The 22,724-nt window shown below is 31.2% G+C and overlaps 9 protein-coding genes and 3 non-coding genes across 12 annotated transcripts in view; 6 read left to right on the top strand and 6 right to left on the bottom strand.

Annotated features, from left to right (window-relative positions):
* The first annotated feature begins 812 nt into the window (after positions 1-812).
* CBG28673 lies at positions 813-894 on the top strand. The gene has a single exon. It is a non-coding gene (tRNA).
* Positions 895-966: 72 nt separating this feature from the next.
* CBG21149 lies at positions 967-6,331 on the bottom strand (the record flags this gene model as incomplete). The annotated part of the gene is made up of 3 exons (XM_002642717.1): positions 967-1,228; positions 6,119-6,198; positions 6,242-6,331. Coding segments are annotated over 3 exons (432 nt in total), but the record flags the coding sequence as incomplete, so codon positions are not given.
* On the bottom strand, positions 2,640-5,972 carry CBG21150 (the record flags this gene model as incomplete). Its single annotated transcript, XM_002642718.1, has 8 exons — positions 2,640-2,941; positions 3,566-3,667; positions 4,088-4,244; positions 4,293-4,392; positions 4,447-4,665; positions 4,730-4,860; positions 5,295-5,440; positions 5,807-5,972. The coding sequence occupies 8 exons, from the start codon at positions 5,970-5,972 to the stop codon at positions 2,640-2,642; spliced, it is 1,323 nt and encodes a 440-aa protein (XP_002642764.1).
* On the top strand, positions 3,933-4,014 carry CBG28487. Its single transcript has one exon. It is a non-coding gene (tRNA).
* On the top strand, positions 5,692-5,773 carry CBG29102. Its single transcript has one exon. It is a non-coding gene (tRNA).
* Positions 6,332-7,932: 1,601 nt separating the features above from the next.
* On the bottom strand, positions 7,933-10,778 carry CBG21151 (the record flags this gene model as incomplete). Its single annotated transcript, XM_002642719.1, has 4 exons — positions 7,933-7,997; positions 8,105-8,274; positions 9,459-9,826; positions 10,407-10,778. 4 exons carry the CDS (start codon positions 10,776-10,778, stop codon positions 7,933-7,935), a joined length of 975 nt encoding a protein of 324 aa, XP_002642765.1.
* A 1,395-nt stretch (positions 10,779-12,173) lies between these two features.
* On the top strand, positions 12,174-13,491 carry CBG21152 (the record flags this gene model as incomplete). Its single annotated transcript, XM_002642720.1, has 3 exons — positions 12,174-12,258; positions 12,644-13,282; positions 13,349-13,491. The coding sequence occupies 3 exons, from the start codon at positions 12,174-12,176 to the stop codon at positions 13,489-13,491; spliced, it is 867 nt and encodes a 288-aa protein (XP_002642766.1).
* A 23-nt stretch (positions 13,492-13,514) lies between these two features.
* On the top strand, positions 13,515-13,784 carry CBG26071 (the record flags this gene model as incomplete). The annotated part of the gene is made up of 1 exon (XM_045244599.1): positions 13,515-13,784. The coding sequence occupies one exon, from the start codon at positions 13,515-13,517 to the stop codon at positions 13,782-13,784; it is 270 nt and encodes an 89-aa protein (XP_045100392.1).
* Positions 13,785-15,898: 2,114 nt separating this feature from the next.
* CBG21153 lies at positions 15,899-16,908 on the bottom strand (the record flags this gene model as incomplete). Its single annotated transcript, XM_002642721.1, has 3 exons — positions 15,899-15,904; positions 15,950-15,985; positions 16,054-16,908. 3 exons carry the CDS (start codon positions 16,906-16,908, stop codon positions 15,899-15,901), a joined length of 897 nt encoding a protein of 298 aa, XP_002642767.1.
* A 299-nt stretch (positions 16,909-17,207) lies between these two features.
* On the top strand, positions 17,208-20,775 carry CBG21154 (the record flags this gene model as incomplete). Its single annotated transcript, XM_045244598.1, has 2 exons — positions 17,208-19,175; positions 20,521-20,775. 2 exons carry the CDS (start codon positions 17,208-17,210, stop codon positions 20,773-20,775), a joined length of 2,223 nt encoding a protein of 740 aa, XP_045097240.1.
* Positions 20,776-21,566: 791 nt separating this feature from the next.
* CBG21155 lies at positions 21,567-22,022 on the bottom strand (the record flags this gene model as incomplete). Its single annotated transcript, XM_002642723.1, has 1 exon — positions 21,567-22,022. One exon carries the CDS (start codon positions 22,020-22,022, stop codon positions 21,567-21,569), a length of 456 nt encoding a protein of 151 aa, XP_002642769.1.
* A 350-nt stretch (positions 22,023-22,372) lies between these two features.
* CBG21156 overlaps positions 22,373-22,724 on the bottom strand; it is a gene marked incomplete at both ends in the record, with an annotated part of 2,205 nt that continues 1,853 nt past the window's right edge. Inside the window, one exon of the mRNA XM_002642724.2 lies at positions 22,373-22,408. Within this exon, the coding sequence (XP_002642770.2) occupies positions 22,373-22,408 (36 nt within the window). The remainder of the gene's footprint in view (positions 22,409-22,724) is intronic.

Raw genomic sequence — 22,724 nt, 5'->3', positions numbered from 1 at the left:
CAATTTTAAACCAAGTTGTGAGAGAATGAGCATGGTGGCCTAGAAAACCGAAATTTTGGAAAGTTAGACCATCAAAATTTAATTAACACACAAATACGTAAAATAAGATAATAAATCAATTGATGTGCTTGAAATAGACGTATCTCAATTTTAAGCCGAGTTGTGAGTAGTTAAAATTGGTGGCCTAGAAAACCGAAATTTTGAAAATTCGGCCACATTTTATATGAAAATGTTCGAATTACTTAGAGAAGTCCAATACAAATTTCAGAATCCAAAATTCTCTACTCTGAAGCAAGTTATGAGCCATTGCACATGGTGGCCTAGAAAACCAAATTTTCGAAAACTCGGCCAAGTTGTATATGGAAATGTTTGACATGACTTTTGAAGTCCAATGGTAGTTTCAAAATGCAATAAATTATTCCTTTGAAGCAAGTTACGAGCCGTTAAACATGGTGGCCTAGAATTGTCGGATTCTAGGCCATCGAAAAAACTTTAAAAATTCAAAAAAAAAAAAAACTACTCACCCAATTAAAAAACGATCGCATAAAAACTCTTTGCTGTGGTTCGATGAATTCCAAAATGTATGCATAAAAAACGACCATAATACAAGCAACCGAGGTGCCGCAGATGAATAGAGCAATTGCGAAAAGTTTCCAATTTGGCGCGAAACCTGGAAATTTTGAAAGTTTAGAATTTTCGGTTTTTTTCTTATTCACTATTTTTATTTTCGCCACCTCTCCCCTCGGCAAGACGCAGAGAGCGCGAGAAAGGCGGTGTTTTATAACAGCCACCACCCTCTCCTCTCCTTCAGTGATCAGGTGGCCGAGTGGTTAAGGCGATGGACTGCTAATCCATTGGGATTTTCCCGCGTGAGTTCGAATCTCATCCTGATCGAATCTCTTTTTGCGTCTTTTCACAACTTGCTAATGGGTTTTAATAGGGTCTGGGACCATTTTTAGTCATTTTTTGCCTACCTGCCGCCACTCCGAACACAATTCCAATGGAAATTCCAATAAAAGAGACAGGTTTTCTTCCAAAATAGTCTCCCAAATGTCCATAAATCACTGCTCCGACTAGTGCTCCAATAAATTGAATAGTGGCGACCCATGCAGAATCATAAGCAGCCGATCCACAATACATTTTGAAGTCTTGAACCATTGAACGAAACGGGGCTGGTTCGATAAGCCATTTCGAGCAATTTGCAATTAGTTCTGAGCATATTTCAACCCTAAAGGAAATATTTAATGATAGTTTCTGTATGTCTGTTTGTCGCGATGTCCTCTTACTTTGAAAGTTTACATTTGGGCTTTGAGAAGTGGAAATTAGGGTCTTGGCAGGATAAGGAGGGATGGAAATTGTAGAAAATCTAAATTGTTCGAAAATTGAAAATTTCAGAAATTCAGAAATTCAGAAATTCAGAAATTCAGAAATTCAGAAATTCAGAAATTCAGAAATTCAGAAATTCAGAAATTCAGAAATTCAGAAATTCAGAAATTTAGAAATTCAGAAATTCAGACATTCAGAAATTCAGAAATTCAGAAATAAAATTCTAAAATTCTAAAATTCTAAAATTCTAAAATTCTAAAATTCTAAAATTCTAAAATTCTAAAATTCTAAAATTCTAAAATTCTAAAATTCTAAAATTCTAAAATTCTAAAATTCTAAAATTTTAAAATTTTAAAATTCTAAAATTCTAAAATTCTAAAATTCTAAAATTCTAAAATTCTTACCGGAAAAATCAGCTGACACGCATAGAACAGTCCAAACTGCCATAGTATCATACACAGTACATGAAAACGGTTCAAATTCAAAAATGCCATGAAAATCTGAAATTTCAGAAAAAAAAATTTCAGAATTTTTTTTTGGTTATCACCTAAAAAAAATCAAAAAATGACAAATTTTCTTCTCCAAATCAAATTAGGCTTATCAGTTTCAATTTTCAGGCCCGGTTTAGGTCGTCCTCTCGGAGATTAAAAGAATTAAAAAATCAAGAATTTTCCTGAAAATTTCGTCAGATGACGAAAAAATAGTTACCGGATTTAGAGGCTAGAGTGTAATTTCGATCTGCGTGGCCGAAGGTTTTCTAGGCCACCAGGCTCAAAGATGGCCTAGAAATCTTAATTTTGTATTTCTAGGCTAATAGTGATAACTTATCACAACATTTAAATAGTTTGTTACCATTTTTTTCACATTCAGAGTTTGTGACTCGTTGCCAAACTTTTTGGGTTTCCTAGGCCATTACCTCCAGTTGCTCATAACTCGGCTTGAACTTGAGATACGTCTATTTCAAGCAATTCAATCGATTTCTCATCTCATTTTACGTATTTTTGTGTTATTTAACTTTTAGTGGCCTAGTTTTCTCAAAAATGTGGTTTTCTAGGCCACCAACTTCAACGGCTCATAACTTGCTTCAAAAAAGGAGTAATCAAAATTCAAAACAATCGTTGGTGTTGCAAAAATCATGCCAAATGTTTTCATATACAATTTGACCGAGTTTCTCAAAAATTTGGTTTTCTAGGCCACCAACTTCAATCGCTCATAACTCGCCTCAAAATTGAGATTTTTGGATTCTGAAAAATGTAAAATAATCAAAATTTATTTTCAAACAACTACATAACTTATATACATTGAAATAATAATTATGCATCCTCCCCAATAGTTGCTCGCGGAGCCACCGTAACTGCTCCAGTTAGTCTTCTCTGAATCCCAATATTCTCCGTTACACTTTTCCTTCGATTATAATCCAATTCTACAGTAGGATCCAATGCGGCCAAATCGACACCTTTCGTGTCGGGGAGAAAGAAACAAGAGATCAAAAGTGAAAAAATGCCAATTGAGCACACAATTGCATATGGAATTGGACGATAGATATCGGATAAGTATGCCATTTGTGGTGCCAAAAGAGCACCAGTTCGAGCCAACAGAGAGCATGTTCCAATGCCTGAAAAGGATTACTGTAGATTTGAAGAGATACAGTAATCCAAAAGGTTTGGATCACAAAAAACTAGAATGAAATTGGTTGCGTTTGAGCAAAGTTTTGATGGTTTTAAGGATTTGGAAAGCGAGGTACAGTAATCTAGCTACAGAAGAGCCAAGACAATTAAGATTACTGTGAATTCAAGTAAAAGGTACAGTAGTTCACAACAATCTCAAAAGCGTTAAGTAAGGTTACTGTAGTTTAAGTTATGGTAATCCCAAAAAGTACTGTAAGCTAGCTAGACTAGGAGTAGAGTAATAGTTCCTTTAATTGTAAGATTCGGGTTCATGAAACTACAGTAATCTATTTGGAACAGGTTACTGATTGTAGACAATTCAGTAGTCCAAATGACTGTATTTTGAATTATCTAGAATTTTTGAAAATTCCATTTCCAGATATTTTTTTTGGGAAAGTCCTGATATTTTGAAAATCGTTCTTTAACATTCTTGACTTTTTTGAACTACAGTAACCGAGGAATATTGTAGGTACAGTAATCTAAACTATATCAGTTACATTTTGATATGTTTCAAACTACAGTAACCCAGGAATACTATATTCTCCAACTACTGTAATCCTCCAAGTACTCACCAATTGTCCGAATTTTCGTTGGAAAACACTCCACGGCTACCAGATAACAAGCATCCCAAGTGATCTCGATGAACGAGACGCCAATGATATTGATGATGATTACTGTAATCGGGTCATGCTATTTTTTAGTTTTAAGTGACTCAAAATGGCTAAATCTTAGCCCAGACTGCTCTACACAAAAAGAAAAAAGATTTAGTTCGACCCGGACTCGAACCAAACCGCTTTCTTCTATTAGTCTAGCCACTTCACCACTCGGCTACACGTGCGCTGGGAGGCGACCGCCCTCAAACTTGTATACAAGTCGACAGGAGCTCGCAAAGGGAAAGGCGCTCGTTCATATACGGCTTGCCGACCAGAAACGCATTGTGATCAGGTGGCCGAGTGGTTAAGGCGATGGACTGCTAATCCATTGGGATTTTCCCGCGTGAGTTCGAATCTCATCCTGATCGAATTTCTTTTTGCTTCTTTTTAGAGCATGCTAATGGGTTTTAAAATAGTCTCGGATCATTTTTATTGCCTTACTCGCCAAATCCCTCGATCCTTGACTATTGCAATCAGATTCTGGAAGTATCATAAGTGCCATAATTGCAGCGTAACAAATAATCATAGCAATTTGTGGATACTGATGAAGGCGTCGACGATCGAACGATGGGACGTAGGTGTCCAGGAGGAACACGAACTGGAAAATTTCAAATTTGGCGCCAAATGTTGAACTTTCAAAACTCACAATCTTCGCAAACGCTGTGACTCCACCGGACACAAACTGACTCAAATAGAAATTTCCAGCCAGGTTTCCAGAATTCAAATCGGATCCAAACGCGGATAAGCTGGAAGAAAATTGATGGCCTAGGTTTTTTTCTAGGACACGGGCACGCCCTTACCTCGTAGAAAACCAAAGTGAGCCTACTACAATGGTACGGTAGGCTATCGGCCAAGAAGTGAACAAATCTCGCATTGTGTAGATTTTTGTGTCTTTTTCAGATTTTTCAGAATTTTCAAATTCCAGAATTTTCTCATCCGTGTCATACGGTATTCCTGACAGCCAGGCGACACGTTTTTCGGCATTTTTCATCTCACGGAATCGTTTTTTTGTGGCGTACCTTTAAAAAAATTAATAGCGGCCTAACTTTTTCACCGTGGCCCAGAATTTGAAGAATGCTTTACCATTTCGGAGATTCGGGAAGAATCAAAAGGATCGGGAGAATAGGAAGGGATAGTAGAGACGTGACAATCGCAGCAGATCTCCAATAACCACAAATGAAACAGGCCAGGGTGAAGACGAGACGAGCGTAACCCTGGAAGAGAATTTTTGGGTGGACTAGGAGAAAGTTAGGCCAACGAATTTTGTTTCAAAATGTGTAAAATTTTATAAGGAACAGAATGGTGTTTTTAAATTTTGAAAAGCTCAATTTTAAGCCGAGTTATGTTCATTTAAAGTTGATGGCCTAGAAAAACAAATTTTCAGGGAACTCGGCCAAGTGTTATATCTCAATGATCGGCATAACTTTTTCAGTTCAACAATGCTTTCGAAATTCGTCTACCTTAATTCCAAGTTATGACGGTTTGAACATGGTGGCCTAGAAAACCAAAACTCGGCCACCAAAAGTTAAGCAACAAAAAACACGTAAAATCACTTGAGAAACCCATTAATGGCTTTGAAAATGTTGTAGCTAACTATTGGACCAAGTTATGAGAATTTCGACTTTTTGGCCAAAAAATTGAAACTCACCCAATTAAAAAACGATCTCAAAAACACTCTTTGCTCGGGTTCGATGAATTCCAGAATATACGCATAGAAAACGATTAGAATGGAGGCTATAGAGGTTCCAACGATGAATCGAAAAGCGGCGAAAACTTGCCAAGTAGGCGCGAAACCTGCAAATTTGCTGATTTTTTGACCTGAAATCTGGCTAGGACCATTTTCAGATTGATTTCCATGCACTATACAAAATGCAAAAGAAAACTAGCCACCCCTGGAATCGAACCCAACCCCTTTCTCCTACTAGTCCAGCGGCTACGCGTGCGCTAGTCGACGGGCGCCCTCCAACTTGTATACAAGTCGGAAGGAGCTCGCAAAGGGAGAAGGCGCCCGTTCATATACGGTGTGCCGACCACTTAAGGATTGTGATTAGGTGGCCGAGTGGCTAAGGCGATGGACTGCTAATCCATTGGGATTTTCCTGCGTGAGTTCGAATCTCGTTTTGCTGCTTTTTACGCCATTTTAAATAAGTCCTAGCATACCTGAAGCCACTCCAAACGTAATTCCAATAGATATCCCAACAAAAGAGACGGGTTTTCTTCCAAAATGATCTCCCAAATGACCATAAGTAATTGCACCAATTAGTACACCAATGAATTGAATAGTGGCGACCCATGCAGAATCATAAGCAGCCGATCCACAGTACATTTCGAAATCCTGGACCATTGAACGAAACGGGGCCGGTTCGATAAGCCATTTGGAGCAATTTGCAATTAGTTCTGAGCATATTTCAACCCTAAAGGAAATCTTTAATGATATTTTCTGTGTGTATGTATATCTAGATGTCCTCTTACTTTGAAAGTTTACATTTGGGCTTTGAGAAGTGGAAATTAGGGTCTTGGCAGGATAAGGAGGGATTGAAGTTGTAGAAAATCTGAAATTTGGATTTTTTCAAATTTTTAAGTTTTCAAAATTACCGAAAAAATTTGCTGACAACAAAAGAATAAAGCAAATTGCCATAATACGAAACATAGCCAATGAAAACGATTCGTGTTGAGAAATGACATTCTGGAAGTTTCTAGAGTTCCGTTATTTTTTTTGAATTTTAAAATTCTAAAAAATTGGAAAAAGTGGTCTTATTGGAAGTCCAATTACGATTTCTCCAGTGTGCAAACATCAGTTTAAAGAGAAAAAAAGAAGACAATTTTAAGCTTCTTATCAGCTGATAAAACGTGATAAATTAATGAGAGTTATCAGCTGAAAACGGGAGAAAATTGGCAAAATTTTGATTGGAGAGAAAGAAGAACAAAGGAATTTTGGTCAGAAGTTTGTATTGGAGATTTTTCCAAATGTGAAATTTAGGTCATTTTTCAAGAATTTCAACTTAAATTCAGCTGAAAGATGCCCAGCATTTGGAAAAATGAAAAACTAGTCAGAAATTCAGACTTGCCTCATCACGAGCTTCAAAATGAGCACCCACACGACTAGTCTCCGTCTACTTTTAGGGCTAGAGTGCCAGAGAAGCGAGACACACTGCGTCTCTAACCTCAAAACTCAAAGTGGGCGGATTCTAGTCGTGTGGGGGCTCATTTTGGCTCATTTTTAAGCTGGTGATGAGTCGAATTTGAGTAAATAAAGTTTCACTAATTTTTGTTAAAGTTTGCCGAGTTTAAAATTTTTGAAAAAAAATTTTTTCTACAAATTTAAAATTTCTGAAACAATACTTTTTATTTCATTGCTCAAAAAATTGCACTTTTTTCTTATCAAAGTTCAGTCCGACCAAAAAGTAGTGACGCTCTTCAAAAGTTTAGAAAAAAATGATGACTGAACAATTTTGGACAAGATTATAGTCTAGAACAAATAACCTTTAAAACTACCGTAACTTTCAAATTTTTAGTCAGATCTAGTTGAAAAATGTTTTTTGAAATCGGCTTATCAGCAGCTTCAAAATGAGCCCAAACACGACTAGGTTCCATCCACTTTGAGTTTTTCGGCTAGAGGCGTAGAGTGTCTCGCTTCTCTGGCGCTCTAGCCTTTTTCTGTTAGAACAACTGTAACTCGGTCAATTTTTTTTCTGATTTGGAAGGAAATCATATGGTTGAATTCAGCAGGATGAGAGCTTCAAAATGACCATAAATTTGACTATACAATTTGAACTACAGTACTATTTGGATTACTGTACCTTTCCTCCTTTTCTTCACAAATCTTACTTGGGTTGGATTACTGTTCCTAGATTCTGTAAGCCTATCCCACCCTTTGAATCCTTATAACTTCACTCTTACTGTAGCTAGCTTACAGTACTTTTTGGATTACTGTAACTAGATTACTGTAGGATTACTGTCCCTCTAAGTCTATCCCAATTCTTAAACCAACTCTACCAATGTATTTTTTTTTGGGATAATTGCACCTTTTCTCTGAATGTACAGTAATCTTGATTGTCTTGGATTACTGTACCTCGCCTCCTATTCCTTCAAACCATCATAACTTTGCTCAAACTCAATCAATTTCATTCTAGTTTTTGGTGATTCAAATCTTTTGGATTACTGTATCTCTCCAAACCTACAGTAACCTAACTTTAACCAAAAACCAATGAAATTTTTATTGTACAAATGTTTAAAAAAACATATAAATGAGATTCAGAATTTTTTGAGTTCCAAAATTTGAAATTTCAATTAAAGATATTATTTATAATGTCGATGAGGGCGAAATTCTTTGGGAGATCACTGGCGGAGCCTGAAAAAATGAAAAATGAGACAACTTTTTTTTTTTCAAAACAATTTTGGAATTTTCAGTCATTTCGACTTTTCAAAAATAATTTTTCCTTAATAATTTTTCCTCACCTTGGATTACTGTAGTTTTTTGGCAGAATGGACAATCAATTTCCAATTTTTGTTCAGCTTGTTCCAGAATTTGCTCGATACATTTTTCACAAATCGTGTGTCCACATTCTTTGAGAATTCGCGGAGTACGGTAGGTGCTGTAGCCGAGATCACATATTTTGCATTCCAGTCTGAAAATATATCTTTTTTTTTTCTTTTCCAGTTTTCTGCTTTAAAAATGTTCATTTTCAGTCAAGTTACGCCGTTTTTAGAGTTGCTGGCCTAGAAAACCAAAAAGTGAGGATGCTAGGCCACCGTACTCATTAGGATTTTTATGAATAGGATTTGAATTGATTGCTCATCTTAAAACTTTTTTCAGACACTCAAAATTTTGATTTTGAAGCGAGTTATAGCCATTTGTAACCAGTGGCCTAGAAAATGGAAATTCTAGGCCACGGGTTACAAACGGCTGTAACATGCTTCAAAATTGAGATTATTGCAAATTTCGAAAAGTTTTAAAATGAGCAATTTGAACCACATCTATTAGCAAAATTTTTGAATAAATTATGATGGCCTAGTTTCCCCTATTTTTGGTTTTCTAGGCCAAGGGGGACAAATGGTTGTAACTAGCTCAAAAATGAAGATTTTAAAAATTGTCAAAATGTATTTGAATAGGAAAAACCTAATTTTTTGATTTTTAAAAATTCCGGAATTCTTTTCCAGCTTTCTCCTTTGAAAAATATCCATTATCAGCCAAGTTATGACGATTTTAGTGTTGCTGGCCTAGAAAACCACTTTTTTCGAGAGAACTAGGCCACCGATTTTGTTATGGTTTTTTGTTAATAGATTTTGTATTAATTGCTCATTTTAAAACTTTTTTCAGACACTCGAAATTTTGATTTTGAAGCGAGTTATAGCCATTTGTAACCAGTGGCCTAGAAAATGGAAATTCTAGGCCACGGAGTTCAAATGGCTGTAACATGCTTCAAAATTTAGATTTTTCAATTTTTCAAAACGTTTTGAGATGAGCAATCAAACCAAATTCGTTGGATAAACGTTTGAAAAAATGATGATGACCTAGTTGTCCTATTTTTTGGTATTCTAGGCCACGGGTTACAAACGGCTGTAACTTGCTTTAAAATTGAGGTTTTCGAGTTTTTCAAAACGTTTTAGAATGAGCAATTGATACAAAAGATTATCTTATCAACATTTTTTCAAATCGCCATTTGTAACCTGTGGGCTAGAAAATGAAAATCCTAGGCCACGGGTTACAAACGGCTGTAACTTGCTTCAAAATTGAGATTTTTTAAAGTTTCAAAATTTTTAAAGGATGAGCAATTAAAACAAAATTCATCATTGTTTTTAAAAAACTCACTTTAAGTTTCCCGAATTTTCTCCATTTTCCAAATCATTGAATTTTTGCATTTCTTCTCCTTGATTTTCAGTGTTTTCGAATTCATAATTTCCTCGCCAAATCATCAAAAATTCCAGAGTACTGTAGCAAAAAACTGGGGAAAATGCCAATTCACAGACCATAATCATTATCATTTTTTCCGAATCTTTGAGTGAAATTCCATAAATCAAATTGATTATCATAATGACTAATTGGGTAATTAGAAGGGTCCAAAATAGATAATCAGATAAATTAAAAAAGATTTTTAGAGATTTTTTGGCGGGAGAAAGGAAGAAGCAATAGAAAATGATGATTCCAAATGCGCACAGCATTGATACATTGATAGTGATCTGAAATTAAAGAAAACTTGAGAAAAATTTTTTTTTCGAAATTTTGGATTTTCCATAGTTCCTAAAATTCTTTTCCATTTTTTCTCCTTTTAAAAATGTCAATTTTCAGCCAAGTTATGACGATTTTAAAATTGCTGGCCTAGAAAACCAAAAAATGAGAAACCTAGGCCACCGAAACTGTTGACACTTTTTCACCATAGATTTTGTTTAAATTTCTCATCTGAAAACATTTTGAATTTTTGAAAAATCTTCATTCTGAAGAGAGTTACGACCATTTGTAACCGGTGGCCTAGAAAATGAAAATCCTAGGCCACCGGTTACAAATAGGCTGTAAATCGCTTCAAAATCAAGGTTTTTCAAAATTTCAAAATGTTTCAAAATGAGCAATTGACACAAAATCTATTGATAACAAAGTTAATGAAACAAGGATGATCTAGTTTTCCCATTCTTAGCTTTTCAAGGCCACAAGATGCAAATTGGTGTAACTAGCTTCAAAATTGGGATTTTCGAAATTTTCAAAAAAGTTTGAAATGAGCAATTTTCAAATTTTCAAATTTTCTAAAAAAATTTCAAAACTAACCAATAAATCTCCTTTTAGATCTCCGGCCCAAAGCGCTCGAATCCTTGGCAAAAAGCCAAATAAAAGGCATCCAATATATCCGATTCCCAGCCATATTCTCCATTTTCTCTCATTCGTTAAATGACAAAATCCAAATAAAGCGTTGAGAATCTTTTTGAGAATCCAAATGAGCAAAAGTGATGCCAGGAAAACCAAAATATTGAAAATCGGAAATCCGAAGACAAAAACGAACAATCCTTTCTCATTTCGCCATTTCGGACTGTAAAGCATGTCCAAAACTTGGCCAATCGCCAATAAAATAACTAGAGTACTGTAGAAAAATGGAATACATTTTGAAAAATTCGGAAAAATCGAATATTTCGATTTCGACATCTTTTTTCTTTTGCGCGGGTTTCTGAGCAGCTGGGAGCGAAGCGAGGTGTATATATATAAGAGACGGAGAGAGAGAGAGAGAGAGAAGAGACGCAGAGAAAAAGAGAGAGAGAGGGGAAGCATTAGTCATTTGACCAGCCAGGCTAGAGAATTTCTCTCTAGCCTGGTGGTCGAGTTGTCGTCATTTTTGGTGAGAAGAAGGGAAAAAATAAAGATGAGTAATGATCTTTGGGATTTGACATCCGGACACACGGAAAAACAGCCATACATAAAATCCGAAAATTCAAACTGTTCAGAAATTCAGAAATTCAGAAATTCAGAAATTCAGAAATTCAGAACTTCAGAAATTCAGAAATTCAGAAATTCAGAAATTCAGAAATTCAGAAATTCAGGAATTCAGAAATTCAGAAATTCAGAAATTCAGATATTCAGAAATTCAGTAATTCAGATATTCAGAAATTCAGAAATTCGGAAATTCAGAAATTCAGAAATTCAGAAATTCAGAAATTCAGAAATTCAGATATTCAGAAATTCAGAAATTCAGAAATTCAGAAATAAAGAAATTCAGAAATTCAGAAATTCAGAAATTCAGAAATTCAGAAATTCAGAAATTCAGAAATTCAGAAATTCGGAAATTCAGAAATTCAGAAATTCAGAAATTCAGAAATTCAGAAATTCAGAAATTCGGAAATTCAGAGATTCAGAAATTCAGAAATTCAGAAATTCAGAAATTCAGAAATTCAGAAATTCAGAAATTCAGTAATTCAGTAATTCAGATATTCAGAAATTCAGAAATTCGGAAATTCAGAAATTCAGAAATTCAGAAATTCAGAAATTCAGAAATTCAGAAATTCAGAAATTCAGAAATTCAGAAATTCAGAAATTCAGAAATTCAGTAATTCAGTAATTCAGATATTCAGAAATTCAGAAATTCGGAAATTCAGAAATTCAGAAATTCAGAAATTCAGAAATTCAGAAATTCAGAAATTCAGATATTCAGAAATTCAGTAATTCAGATATTCAGAAATTCAGAAATTCGGAAATTCAGAAATTCAGAAATTCGGAAATTCAGAAATTCAGAAATTCAGAAATTCAGTAATTCAGAAATTCAGAAATTCAGAAATAAAGAAATTCCACAATTCAGTAATTCAGAAATTCAGTAATTCAGAAATTCAGAAATTCAGAAATTCAGAAATTCAGAAATTCAGAAATTCAGAAATTTTTTTTAGGATTAGGAAGAGAGCTACAGTATTCCTACAGTAATCTGGGTACAGTAAACTAAGATTACTGTAGATTTAGGAAGAAAAAAAAGAGATTAAAAGTGAAAAAAAAAAGCCAATTGAGCATACAATTGCATATGGAATTCAAAAATATCCTACAAATGTACTTGCTGATATGACAAAATGCAATTATCTATCTGGAAGTTGTCAAATAAAATCAAATGAAATGATGATTTGGGATGTAAATAAAGACCAAAATTGTAAATTTATATCAATTGGAAAATTTGATGGATTTTTGAATGATAATCTCTGGATAAATAATGAAAATCAAATTGCTCTAAACTAGAAAAGAATAAGACAGTTACAGATTGTAATAATTAATTATATTTAAGTTCAGACGAAATATAGCCAATGAAAACGATTCGTGTTGAGAAATGACATTCTGGAAGTTTCTAGAACGTTTTTTTTTGAATTTTAAAATTCTAAAAAATTGGAAAAAGTGGTCTTATTGGAAGTCCAATTACGATTTCTCCGGTGTGCAAACATCAGTTTAAAGAGAAAAAAAGAAGACAATTTTAAGCTTCTTATCAGCTGATAAAACGTGATAAATTAATGAGAGTTATCAATATTTGGAAAATATTTTAGATAATCAATTACGACATACTACAGAAGCTTTATGTACAATTTTCAATGATCACAGCGATATTTTAGAAATGTTAATAAAAGAAAACCCAAGAAAATTTATGCAAAAAGCACTTAATTATTCTGCGATAAAAGTGAAATTAATTCCAAATGCTGATGTTCTCCAAGTAAAGTTTTGTAAAGAAATTGAAGCAAATATGATAGAATATGTTGATTTATCTCATTTTGACGGATACAAGCTTAGCTTGGCGTTAACAAAAGGACAAATTCCAATAAGAATAAAAAAATATGGAGATAAGATTTGGTATTACAAAAATGATATTATTTCAAATAAACTTCAATTAAGTGATCAAAATATTAACCAAATTAAAGGAGATAAAAACATAACAACACTTAAAAATATTAAACACTATAATTTGAAGTTTTTGAATAAGAAAGTAATTTTTAAAGAACATATTCTACTAGGTACAAAAACTAATATTGAAGAAGAATTAATCAATGAAACGCGTCAAAAAGCAGAAGTTGGATTAGAATTAAAAGAACATGAACAAACATCAATGATTCCACATGAAATTATGTCAGAAGTTGAGGACTTTTTTGGAGGATATTATATTTGGATATGGAGAATTTATGTTTCAATAGGTGTAACTGTTTTCTATATTTTTATTATACGAACAATTTGGTTAGTACTTTCCCCAAAATTTTTAGTTGGTCAAAATAAAAGTAAAATGAAAAAAGTTTCACTTTCCGATGTAGCAATTGAACTTTTTCCACTTAATCAAAGAAATAACCTCTTAGAGTCTAGTTCTAGGGGAATCACAACATCTAGGCATTCTATTGTAGTAGACTAAAAATTTATACCAATTAAATAGAAATGAGAATTTTTGATTCAGGAAACAATTCTAATTATGTAATTATTAGTTCAAAAAATAAAGAAAAAGTAGAATTAATTGAAAACAATGATGAAAGTGTGTTAGAGAATATGAATAAAAGTCCTCTCGAATACTCTAGTTCTGAGAGAACTAAAAAAGTAAAAAATGTAAGAAAAGAACAAAAAAGTAAAAAAATTAACCGAGAAAATTCAGAATTTCTCAAAGCCTTAAAAAGTGGTTCTGGTTTTAGAATAATTCCTAAAACTAATTAATTGCTTTAAAATGTAACTCTAAATAAAGATCACAATGATTACAAACAATAATCTGATTATTCTCGTCAACTAATTTCAATATTATAGTATTTGCCCTATTAATCATTTTGTGGTATAATAAATTATAAGGTTCATATAGAATAGCTCCGTAAGAGCTGGGACTACTATTAGTCTTAGAATTAGAACAATTATTAATTTTACAAATTATATTACTTTGCTTATTATTAATGTACGAATCTCCTATAAGATTACAAGAAACAAACATTTTGTTATTTTTATTTTTTTTGTTTGTTTTTTAGTTCAATTTCACCATCAATCTTTAAAACAGCGATTTCATATTGTTTATCAATAAAAGAAGAAGGAAAATCGTATTCAAATATAGATTCAGGTGATTTGATATGGAGATAAAAAGCTGCCATTCTTGAAAAAAATAGCAACAAAGTAGATACTTAAAATAGTTTTTTTAATTCAGTTATTTAATAATATAATAAATTAAACAGTTTAAGTAATTTTAACACTCCATAGAGATGGATTTTTTTGATTATTCTATTCAAAATTACTATACAAAGAGAAACAATAATCCATTACTTCCAAATTCAATTAGGGCTTGTATAATTGGAAAATCAGGGTGTGGAAAAACAAATCTATTGATGAACTTGTTATTAAATGATTATCTTGATTATAATAATTTATATATTTTTTCAACAAGTTTATTTCAGCCATCCTATCAAGTAATTATAAAAGGATTAAAAAATAACTTAAGTAAGAAAGAAATTAATGAGTGTTTTAGGAAACAAGATTTTACAGTTGACAAGAAAGATTCAGAAAAATCAGAAATAAAAGTTCATTGTTTTGATAATTATGAAGCAGTTCCAGATCCAAGTGAAATAGATCCAAACTTGAAAACTCTTATAATTTTTGATGATATTATGCTAGAAAAGCAAAATAAAATAGAAAATTACTATACTAGAGGACGTCACAGTAATATAGATTGTTTCTATATAAGTCAAAATTATATCAAATTAACAAAAAATACAATCAGAGAAAATGCTAATTTATTTTTAATATTCTCTCAAGATAAACTCAATTTAGATTATATTTATCGTGACCACTGTGGAGAATTAGAAAAAAGTAAATTTTATAATATGTGTAATGAAATATGGGAGAAAAAATATAATTTTCTTACTATTGATAAAACTAGTGAAAAAAATAAAGGAAAATTTAGAAAACAGTTAAAATACTTTTATTCACTTTAGAATTAGAGGTTCCTCCAAAACTTTTATTTACTTTTTTGTTTTTTGTATAATTGAATTACTTTCTGATTGTTTAGCATAAATTCTATCTGCTTTACTTCTTAAATTAATTGGAACACTAATTCTTTTATACTTATCCATATCTATATCCTCAATATTAATATCATCTAAAATGTCTAAACATTCTTTATTTGTTAATTGTTTATTGTTAGTAGTTGTAATAGATAAACTAATATGAGGTAGTTCAACTTTTTTATTTTTTAATTCTTCATGATATTTTTTAGCTAATTTATTGTAATCATCTCTATCGTTTTGGTATTTTTCCATAACAGTTTCTAGCATTTTTTTATATTTTTTACCTTTTCCTCCTAATTCTTTAATTATTAATGATTTACATTCACTTTCACACATTTTAGTTATAAGTAAATTAAATGAATATATTATTGATTCTTTCATACTTTCATTAATATTTGTTAGATTATTTATTTGATTTGTTAATTTATCTATATCATCAAGATGTCTTATAACCGTTTCTCTTGTTAAATCATTATCTAAATAGGCGTTTAATACGGCTTTATCGATTTTTCTCCTTTAAATTAACAAATAAACTTGACGAGTCCAGTTTTGAAAGAATTATGCTCGATAAGAAAATTATAGCATCTATTTATTTAGAAGATAACAGAAAATTTCCAATTATGAAATCGAAATGGCGTAAATTACATGATGTATCAGTAAAAACATTAAATAGAGGTTTAATGGAATTAAATGATAATAATTTAAATACAAGTCTATTAAATATAAAACTAAATGAGACAAGTCCAGACAACAAGGGACAAGAAGCAAAAAATAAAATTAATGAGTCTAGTTCTGAAAGAAGTATAAAATATTATAAAAATAAAATTTCAATTTTACCTTAAAAATTAAATTATGAATCCAGAGGATCCATTTCTGAAAGGAATTTCAATATTAGAATAAATATTTTTCAAATCTTTTTTCTTTATTTTTTTCATTTTTACCAATTCATCCAAAATTCTATGTATTTTATTATATTCATTCTTATTTCCTGCTTTATATGATCCAATTGATAATCTTAGCATATCTATAAGTGAATTCACATTAGACGGTAAAAAATCTATAGAGCTTCCTGTTACACTTTTTTCAGCCACACTTGAAGTAGATTTAGTAAAATAATGTTCTCTTATAAACTTCCATTTATCACTCGGATCAGAATTCAATCTTTTGTTTGGAGCATTCTTGTCAAATCCTTGATAACAAGCGTCAGAACACAAGAGTATTTGTTGATATGACTTTTTCTCATAATCACTTATTAAAACTAAATTTGGTGATTTTTTTGTTAATAATTCCATTAATCCCTCAGTAGCTTCATAATCAACATTATTAATTTTTATATTATTATTTTCAAATTTTACTGTTTTATTTCCGATTGTATATGATTTATTATTCTTATCATATCTTAAAGAATATCCGGCATTACTTTTATCTTTATCGTCTTGTAAATATGTAGCTATTAAATTACTTACAGTAATAGTTTTAGGACTAGACACAGCTTGTTTATTTGGCTCAATAGTCAACTGTTTTTCCTCTGATAATGATCGCTCTCCGCTCATTTTTAAGTTTTTGAAAGTATTCAATGTTTCAACTATTTTATTTTTTTCATCAATAATTTCTTCTTGCAATTTTTTGTTTGAATCCAAAATTGGTTTAAATATTTCAACTCTATTTTCCTCTAATTTTTCAAGTTCTTCATGTTCTTCTTGATCTTTATTTTTTTGTTTTTTTCTCATTTGTATATGTTGCTCGATTATTTCATTTCTTTTCTTTGGATCATATATTTCAACAAACGACGGCATTTCTTTGAGAAAGCAAACTATTTAAAATATAAAATTTTTAATTTTTTCAAATGGTTACTTCAGAAATTTTACTAGAGGGAATGAAACGAGATGCAATACGACATCAAGTAGTCTTAATTACTAACAAATTAAAATCACTAATTCTTTCATCTAATGAAATAAAAAATATGAGAAAGCAAGAAATGATTAGTTATATCCTCAAACATAAAGATTTATTTGATCAAATCAACTATGAAAATATATAGTTAATTTTTGTAATTAAAAGTCTTAAAAATTTTTCTTTTTAAATAAGGCCAATTATGGACCATCTCCAAAATATGTCACGGGATGAACTTCGAAGTGAAGTAGTGAGTTTTGTTAACAGATTGACACAAACGAGTAAAAAAAGTAAATTACTTACATCAACACAAATAAAAAAGATGAAAAAAAGTGAGCTGATAGAGTTTATTCAACAACATCAGGTATTAGAGATACCTCAAGAAGATAATGACAACAACAATAATAATAATAATATTGATAATTTAGAGACTCCTCTTGATAAAATCTTTCCATTTGAAGAAGGAATTTTTAGCAATTATAAGGAATTTAAAGGTGTTATTAGAGAAACAAAATATGATAATCAAAATAATGAAATTAATTTAGAAGAATATCTTGATAAATTAGACAAAAGAGGGTTTGACTACTATCAAAAAATAATTAAACGTAAATTTAATGCTTTTTTGAAAAAGAAAGAAAATAATGTAATAAATGATATGTTCAATGATAATGTAAAAATATCTCTCAGTTTAAGGTTTGAAAAAAATAAAGACGATGTTGTACAATCATTTTTTGTACAAACTAAAACTAAAGAATTGTGTATTGGTGAAGATAGAGAAGAATTTTATAAGAGTGCGAGCGAAGAATTATTAAATAAAATTGAAATATTAGAATGTAAAGGTTCAGGTTGGTATTTAAATAAAATCTGCACCTTATATATGAATCAAACTAAAATAAAACAGCCGTCAGGTTCTTCATATATAAAATTGCCTAAATGGATAGAAAGTAAAAAAGCTATTATTAATATAAAAAATAATGATAATTATTGTTTTAAATGGTGTATATTAGCTCATTTACACCCAGTTGTTCATCATGCTGAAAGAGTAACACATTATAGAAAATATGATAATGAGTTAAATTTTAGTGGATTTGAGTTCCCTTTTAAAATATGCGATATTGATAAATTTGAGAATTTAAATAATTTAGCAATAAATGTTGTAAGTTGTTCCAAGGATAAAAAAAGTTTAATAAGATTTCGTCCATCAAGAAGATTTGGTGGAAACTATAGAGTAATAAACTTATTCTGGTATGAAGAAGATGGTAATTGCCATTATAGTTTAATTAAAAATATTAATAAATTATTTAACGAATATGGGGAGCACCAAAAAATGTTCTGTATACGATGTCATTCATTTTACTATAATCAGGAAAAATTTGAAAAACATTATGAAGATTGTGGTAAACACGAACCAGTACAATATACACCTCCAACAAATAAATTTTGTGAATTTAAAAGTATTCAAAAAACACAAAAACATCGTTATGTAATTTATGCTGATTTTGAATCTATAATTAAAAAAATTGATTTAGTTAGTGATAATCCTAATAAATCATGGACTGAAAATGTAGGAAAACATGTTGCATCTGGATTTTGTGCTATTGTACTCGATTCTTACACTCACACTATTTATGATAAGAAATCGTTTATTGGTTATAATGCAGCATTACAATTTAATAAATATATAATTAAAATTTGTGACAGACTGATCAGTATTCCTGATGTAAAAATGATTAAGCTAACTGAAGAACAATGGAAACAACATCGAAAAATTAATAATTGTCCAAACTGTGGAATTCAATTTAATGATGAAAAAATGTCTACAAGAAAAGTTCGTGATCATGATCACTGGACAGGATTATATAGAGGAGCGCTGTGTGGTAAATGCAATCTAAATAATCGTAAAAATAATTTTATTCCTGTGTTTTTCCATAATCTAAAAGGCTACGACTCTCATTTGATAATGGGAGATCCGGAAAGTACAAGAATGTTGAAAAATCAAGATATAAAGATTAAAAATATTTCTTCAAATAGTGAAAAATTTATAAGCTTTAGTTATATTAAAGAAAAACCTATGATTCCACAGAAACCAATTGGAACCCAGAGTTATTCTTCAGACGAAAATAAGGAATTTTATGAAATCAGTTTCTTGGATAGTTTTAGTTTCAATCCTGCATCATTAGATTGCTTGAGTAAAAATTTAGATGATGATCAATGTGTAATAAGTAAATTATTTTATGATGATGATGACATTTTTAAGCTTATGAGAAAAAAAAGGAATTTATCCGTATGAATACATGGATTCTTTTAAAAAATATGAATATACTGAACTTCCACCAATGGACAAGTTCCATGATAATTTGAATAATAAAAAATGTATATAAGAAGAATATTTATACGCACAACAAGTATGGAAAGAAATGGAATGTCAAGATTTAGGAGATTATACAAAAATTTATATGGATAATGATGTATTATTATTAGCAGACGTATTTGAAAATTTTAGAAATTTGAGTATGAACGTTTATGGATTAGATCCATGCTGGTACTACACATCACCTGGATTATCATGGGATGCAATGTTAAAAAAGACAGAAATTAAATTAAAAACAATTGATGATAATGAAATGTATCTTTTCATTGAAAAAGGAATAAGAGGAGGTATGGTTAATGCAGTAAAAAGATATTCAAAAGCAAATAATAAATACATGAGTGAATACAATCCTAATGAAAAAAGTAAATATTTATTATATCTAGATGCCAATAATTTGTATGGGTGGGCGATGAATCAAAAACTACCTTATAGAGAATTTATTTTTGAAGATGTGGAAAATTTACAAACTGAAATAGAAATAAAAAAATTTATTAAAAAATTAAATAAACAAAATAAGGGGTGCATTTTAGAAGTTGATCTTAAGTACCCGCAAGCAATACATGATCAACATAATGACTTCCCTTTATGCCCACAAAATATAAAAATTAATAATCAAAATATTGCAAAATTAACAAATACTTTATTTGATAAAGAAAAATATGTAATACATTACAAAAATCTACTACAAGCAATGAAATATGGTTTGAAATTAAAGAAAGTGCATCGAATTTTAACATTTAAAGAAAGTAATTGGATGGCTTCTTATATAGAATTAAATACAAATCTAAGAAAATCGGCTAAAAATGATTTCGAGAAAGATTTCTTTAAATTGATGAATAATTCAGTCTTCGGTAAAACGATGGAAAATGTTCGTGGACGTGTTGATATTCGATTAACTATGGACGCAAATTATATTGTAAAATTAGCTAGTAAACCGAATTTTAAAAGAACTATAATTTTCAATAATGAATTATCTGCTGTTGAAATGAGTAAAACAAATGTTACTTTTGATAAACCTATTTATGCTGGTTTTAGTATATTAGAATTAAGCAAACATTTAATGTACGAATTCCATTATGAAGTTATGCAAAAAAGATACGGCGGAACCATTACAGAAGGGAATAAAATAAGGTTATGTTACCAGGATACTGATAGTTTAATTTATGAAATTGAAACAGAAGATGTATATGAAGATATTAAAGAAATTAAAGAATATTTTGACTTTAGTGATTATCCAGTTGATCATCCACTTTATGATAGATCAAATAAGAAGGTAATTGGTAAATTCAAGGATGAATTAAATGCTTCAATTATGACTGAAATAGTAGCACTTCGTCCCAAACAATATGAATGCAAAAAAATTAACCATTTTGAAATACTGAACAATCCAGAAAATTAGAATTTGGAGAACTCAGAAATCAAAGGTTTTCAGAAATTCAGAATTTTCAGAAATCCAAAATTTCTGAATTTCTGCATTTCCGAATTTCTGAATTTCGGAAAATTTGAACATCTGAAAAAATTTGAAATTTCTAAAAATCGAAGAATCGAGAAATTTGAGGTTCTTATATTTCTAAAAATCTGTAAGAGCCCTTTGTCTGGAAATCTCAACTTTTCCTACTTAAAGGTGGTGTACGGTGAAATTTTTTATTGCATCAAAATGTGCAGAAATGCATGTAGATTGACTTAAAAATAAAGAAAAAATTCAAAAAAATTCCTTCATCGAGAAAAACGCATCGAAAAATATGCTGAAAGCCCTTAGGGACGAGGTTTTTTTCTAGGCTGCCCGGTGAGTAAAAGCGCGCGAATTCGAACGTTTAAAATTTTTTCGCTCGTTTTCACTTTTTTTTGTTTTTTCAAGAGTTTTCTAGGTTTTTGTCAATTTATCTTCCAGACACATCGGAAAATTTGAAAAAACAGTGAAAACGAGCGAAAAAATTTTAAAAGTTTGAATTCGCGCGCTTTTACTCACCGGGCGGCCTAGAAAAAACCTCGTCCCTAAGGGCTTTCAGCGTATTTTTCGATGCGTTTTTCTCGATGAAGGAATTTTTTTTGAATTTTTTCTTTATTTTTAAGTCAATCTACATGCATTTCTGCACATTTTGATGCAATAAAAAATTTCACCGTACACCACCTTTAAAACACAAAACATAGTTGTTTATTAACATGGTGACTTTATTCAAACAATCGAGATCAATGGGCCTTAACAGCTGCAGTAGTAGTGGTGGGGGTGTTAGATGATGAAGAAACCAAACGATCCGAAGTGGTGGTAGTGGCGGTCGAAGCAGTGGTTGCTGTAATAGTCGAAGCTTGAACAGTGGTGATTCCAGTGGTAGTTGACGCTTCTTTAGATTGTCTATTTGTTGTAATCGTCGGGACTCTATTGGCAAGAGTGAAGATTGGTCCAGGAGACGTGGATAATGCCGGTGGAAGTGTTGTGGTCTCTCCTAACTCAGAAATCCGAAGAGTCTCAACTGTCGACATGAATCCCGGATGATCTTTTATGTATCCTCCGAGTGCTTTCTCTGGGTCTCTTCCATTTTCAGCCGTTTGCTTGACGAGGCCACGAACTCTTTCCAATTCACGTTCATCATAGATTGGTGCATCGATTTCTTCCTCTGAATCAGGAACATTTGTTCCAGTAATCATTGGAATAAGACCTGAAAAGTCAACTATTTGGAGCTCATCTAACCATTTTTATACTAGTAGTATAGACTGGTTGACTCTAGGACAGCTTTTGGCCCATTTCATTTTACACACAAAACAAGCAATAAATAATAACTTTATCATTTATCCACTTACTTTTATACAACAATAACACTGTAAAAATGTTTGGACCTCCATCTGGCCCACAAATTATTTTATTATTAAGATAGTCTTATAGTATGAAAAATATATGACAGTTTGATAAAAAAATTTATTGCAATAACATAAAAGAATTAACAATTGAAGAATTTAGATAAGTAATATAAACTTATCAATTGGTGAACAAAGTTAGCCTATTCTTCATCTTCTTCATCTTCATTTGGATTAGTCTCATGATCAGTAGATTGTTGACTTAATAGGCGATCAAATCCATCAAACTCGACTGTTACATCACCAGCGTACATTGGTTTTAAAAAAGTGAATTGAAAATCTTCCGCAGCAACTGGAAATGTATTTTCTCCACATCTTAAAGTGGTTGGCATGTTCCTGATTACATTTCGTATTTCTTCTGCAAGATCAGCATATGAAGCACGATCATCTCGCTTATGGAATAGAAAGCCCGTCTGCGAATTTAGTGAGTTCCACTGTTGTTGAACTATTCTTCTATAGAGTGCCCCCCGAATTCGCGTTCGTTGAGCATTATTA

This window comes from Caenorhabditis briggsae (genome assembly GCF_000004555.2).
Source record: "Caenorhabditis briggsae complete genome, chrIII, whole genome shotgun sequence".
In the NCBI taxonomy this organism is placed as follows: Eukaryota; Metazoa; Nematoda; class Chromadorea; order Rhabditida; family Rhabditidae; genus Caenorhabditis; species Caenorhabditis briggsae.
The sequence above is the reverse complement of the archived record's forward strand: the minus strand, read 5'-3'. Positions and strand labels throughout refer to the sequence as shown.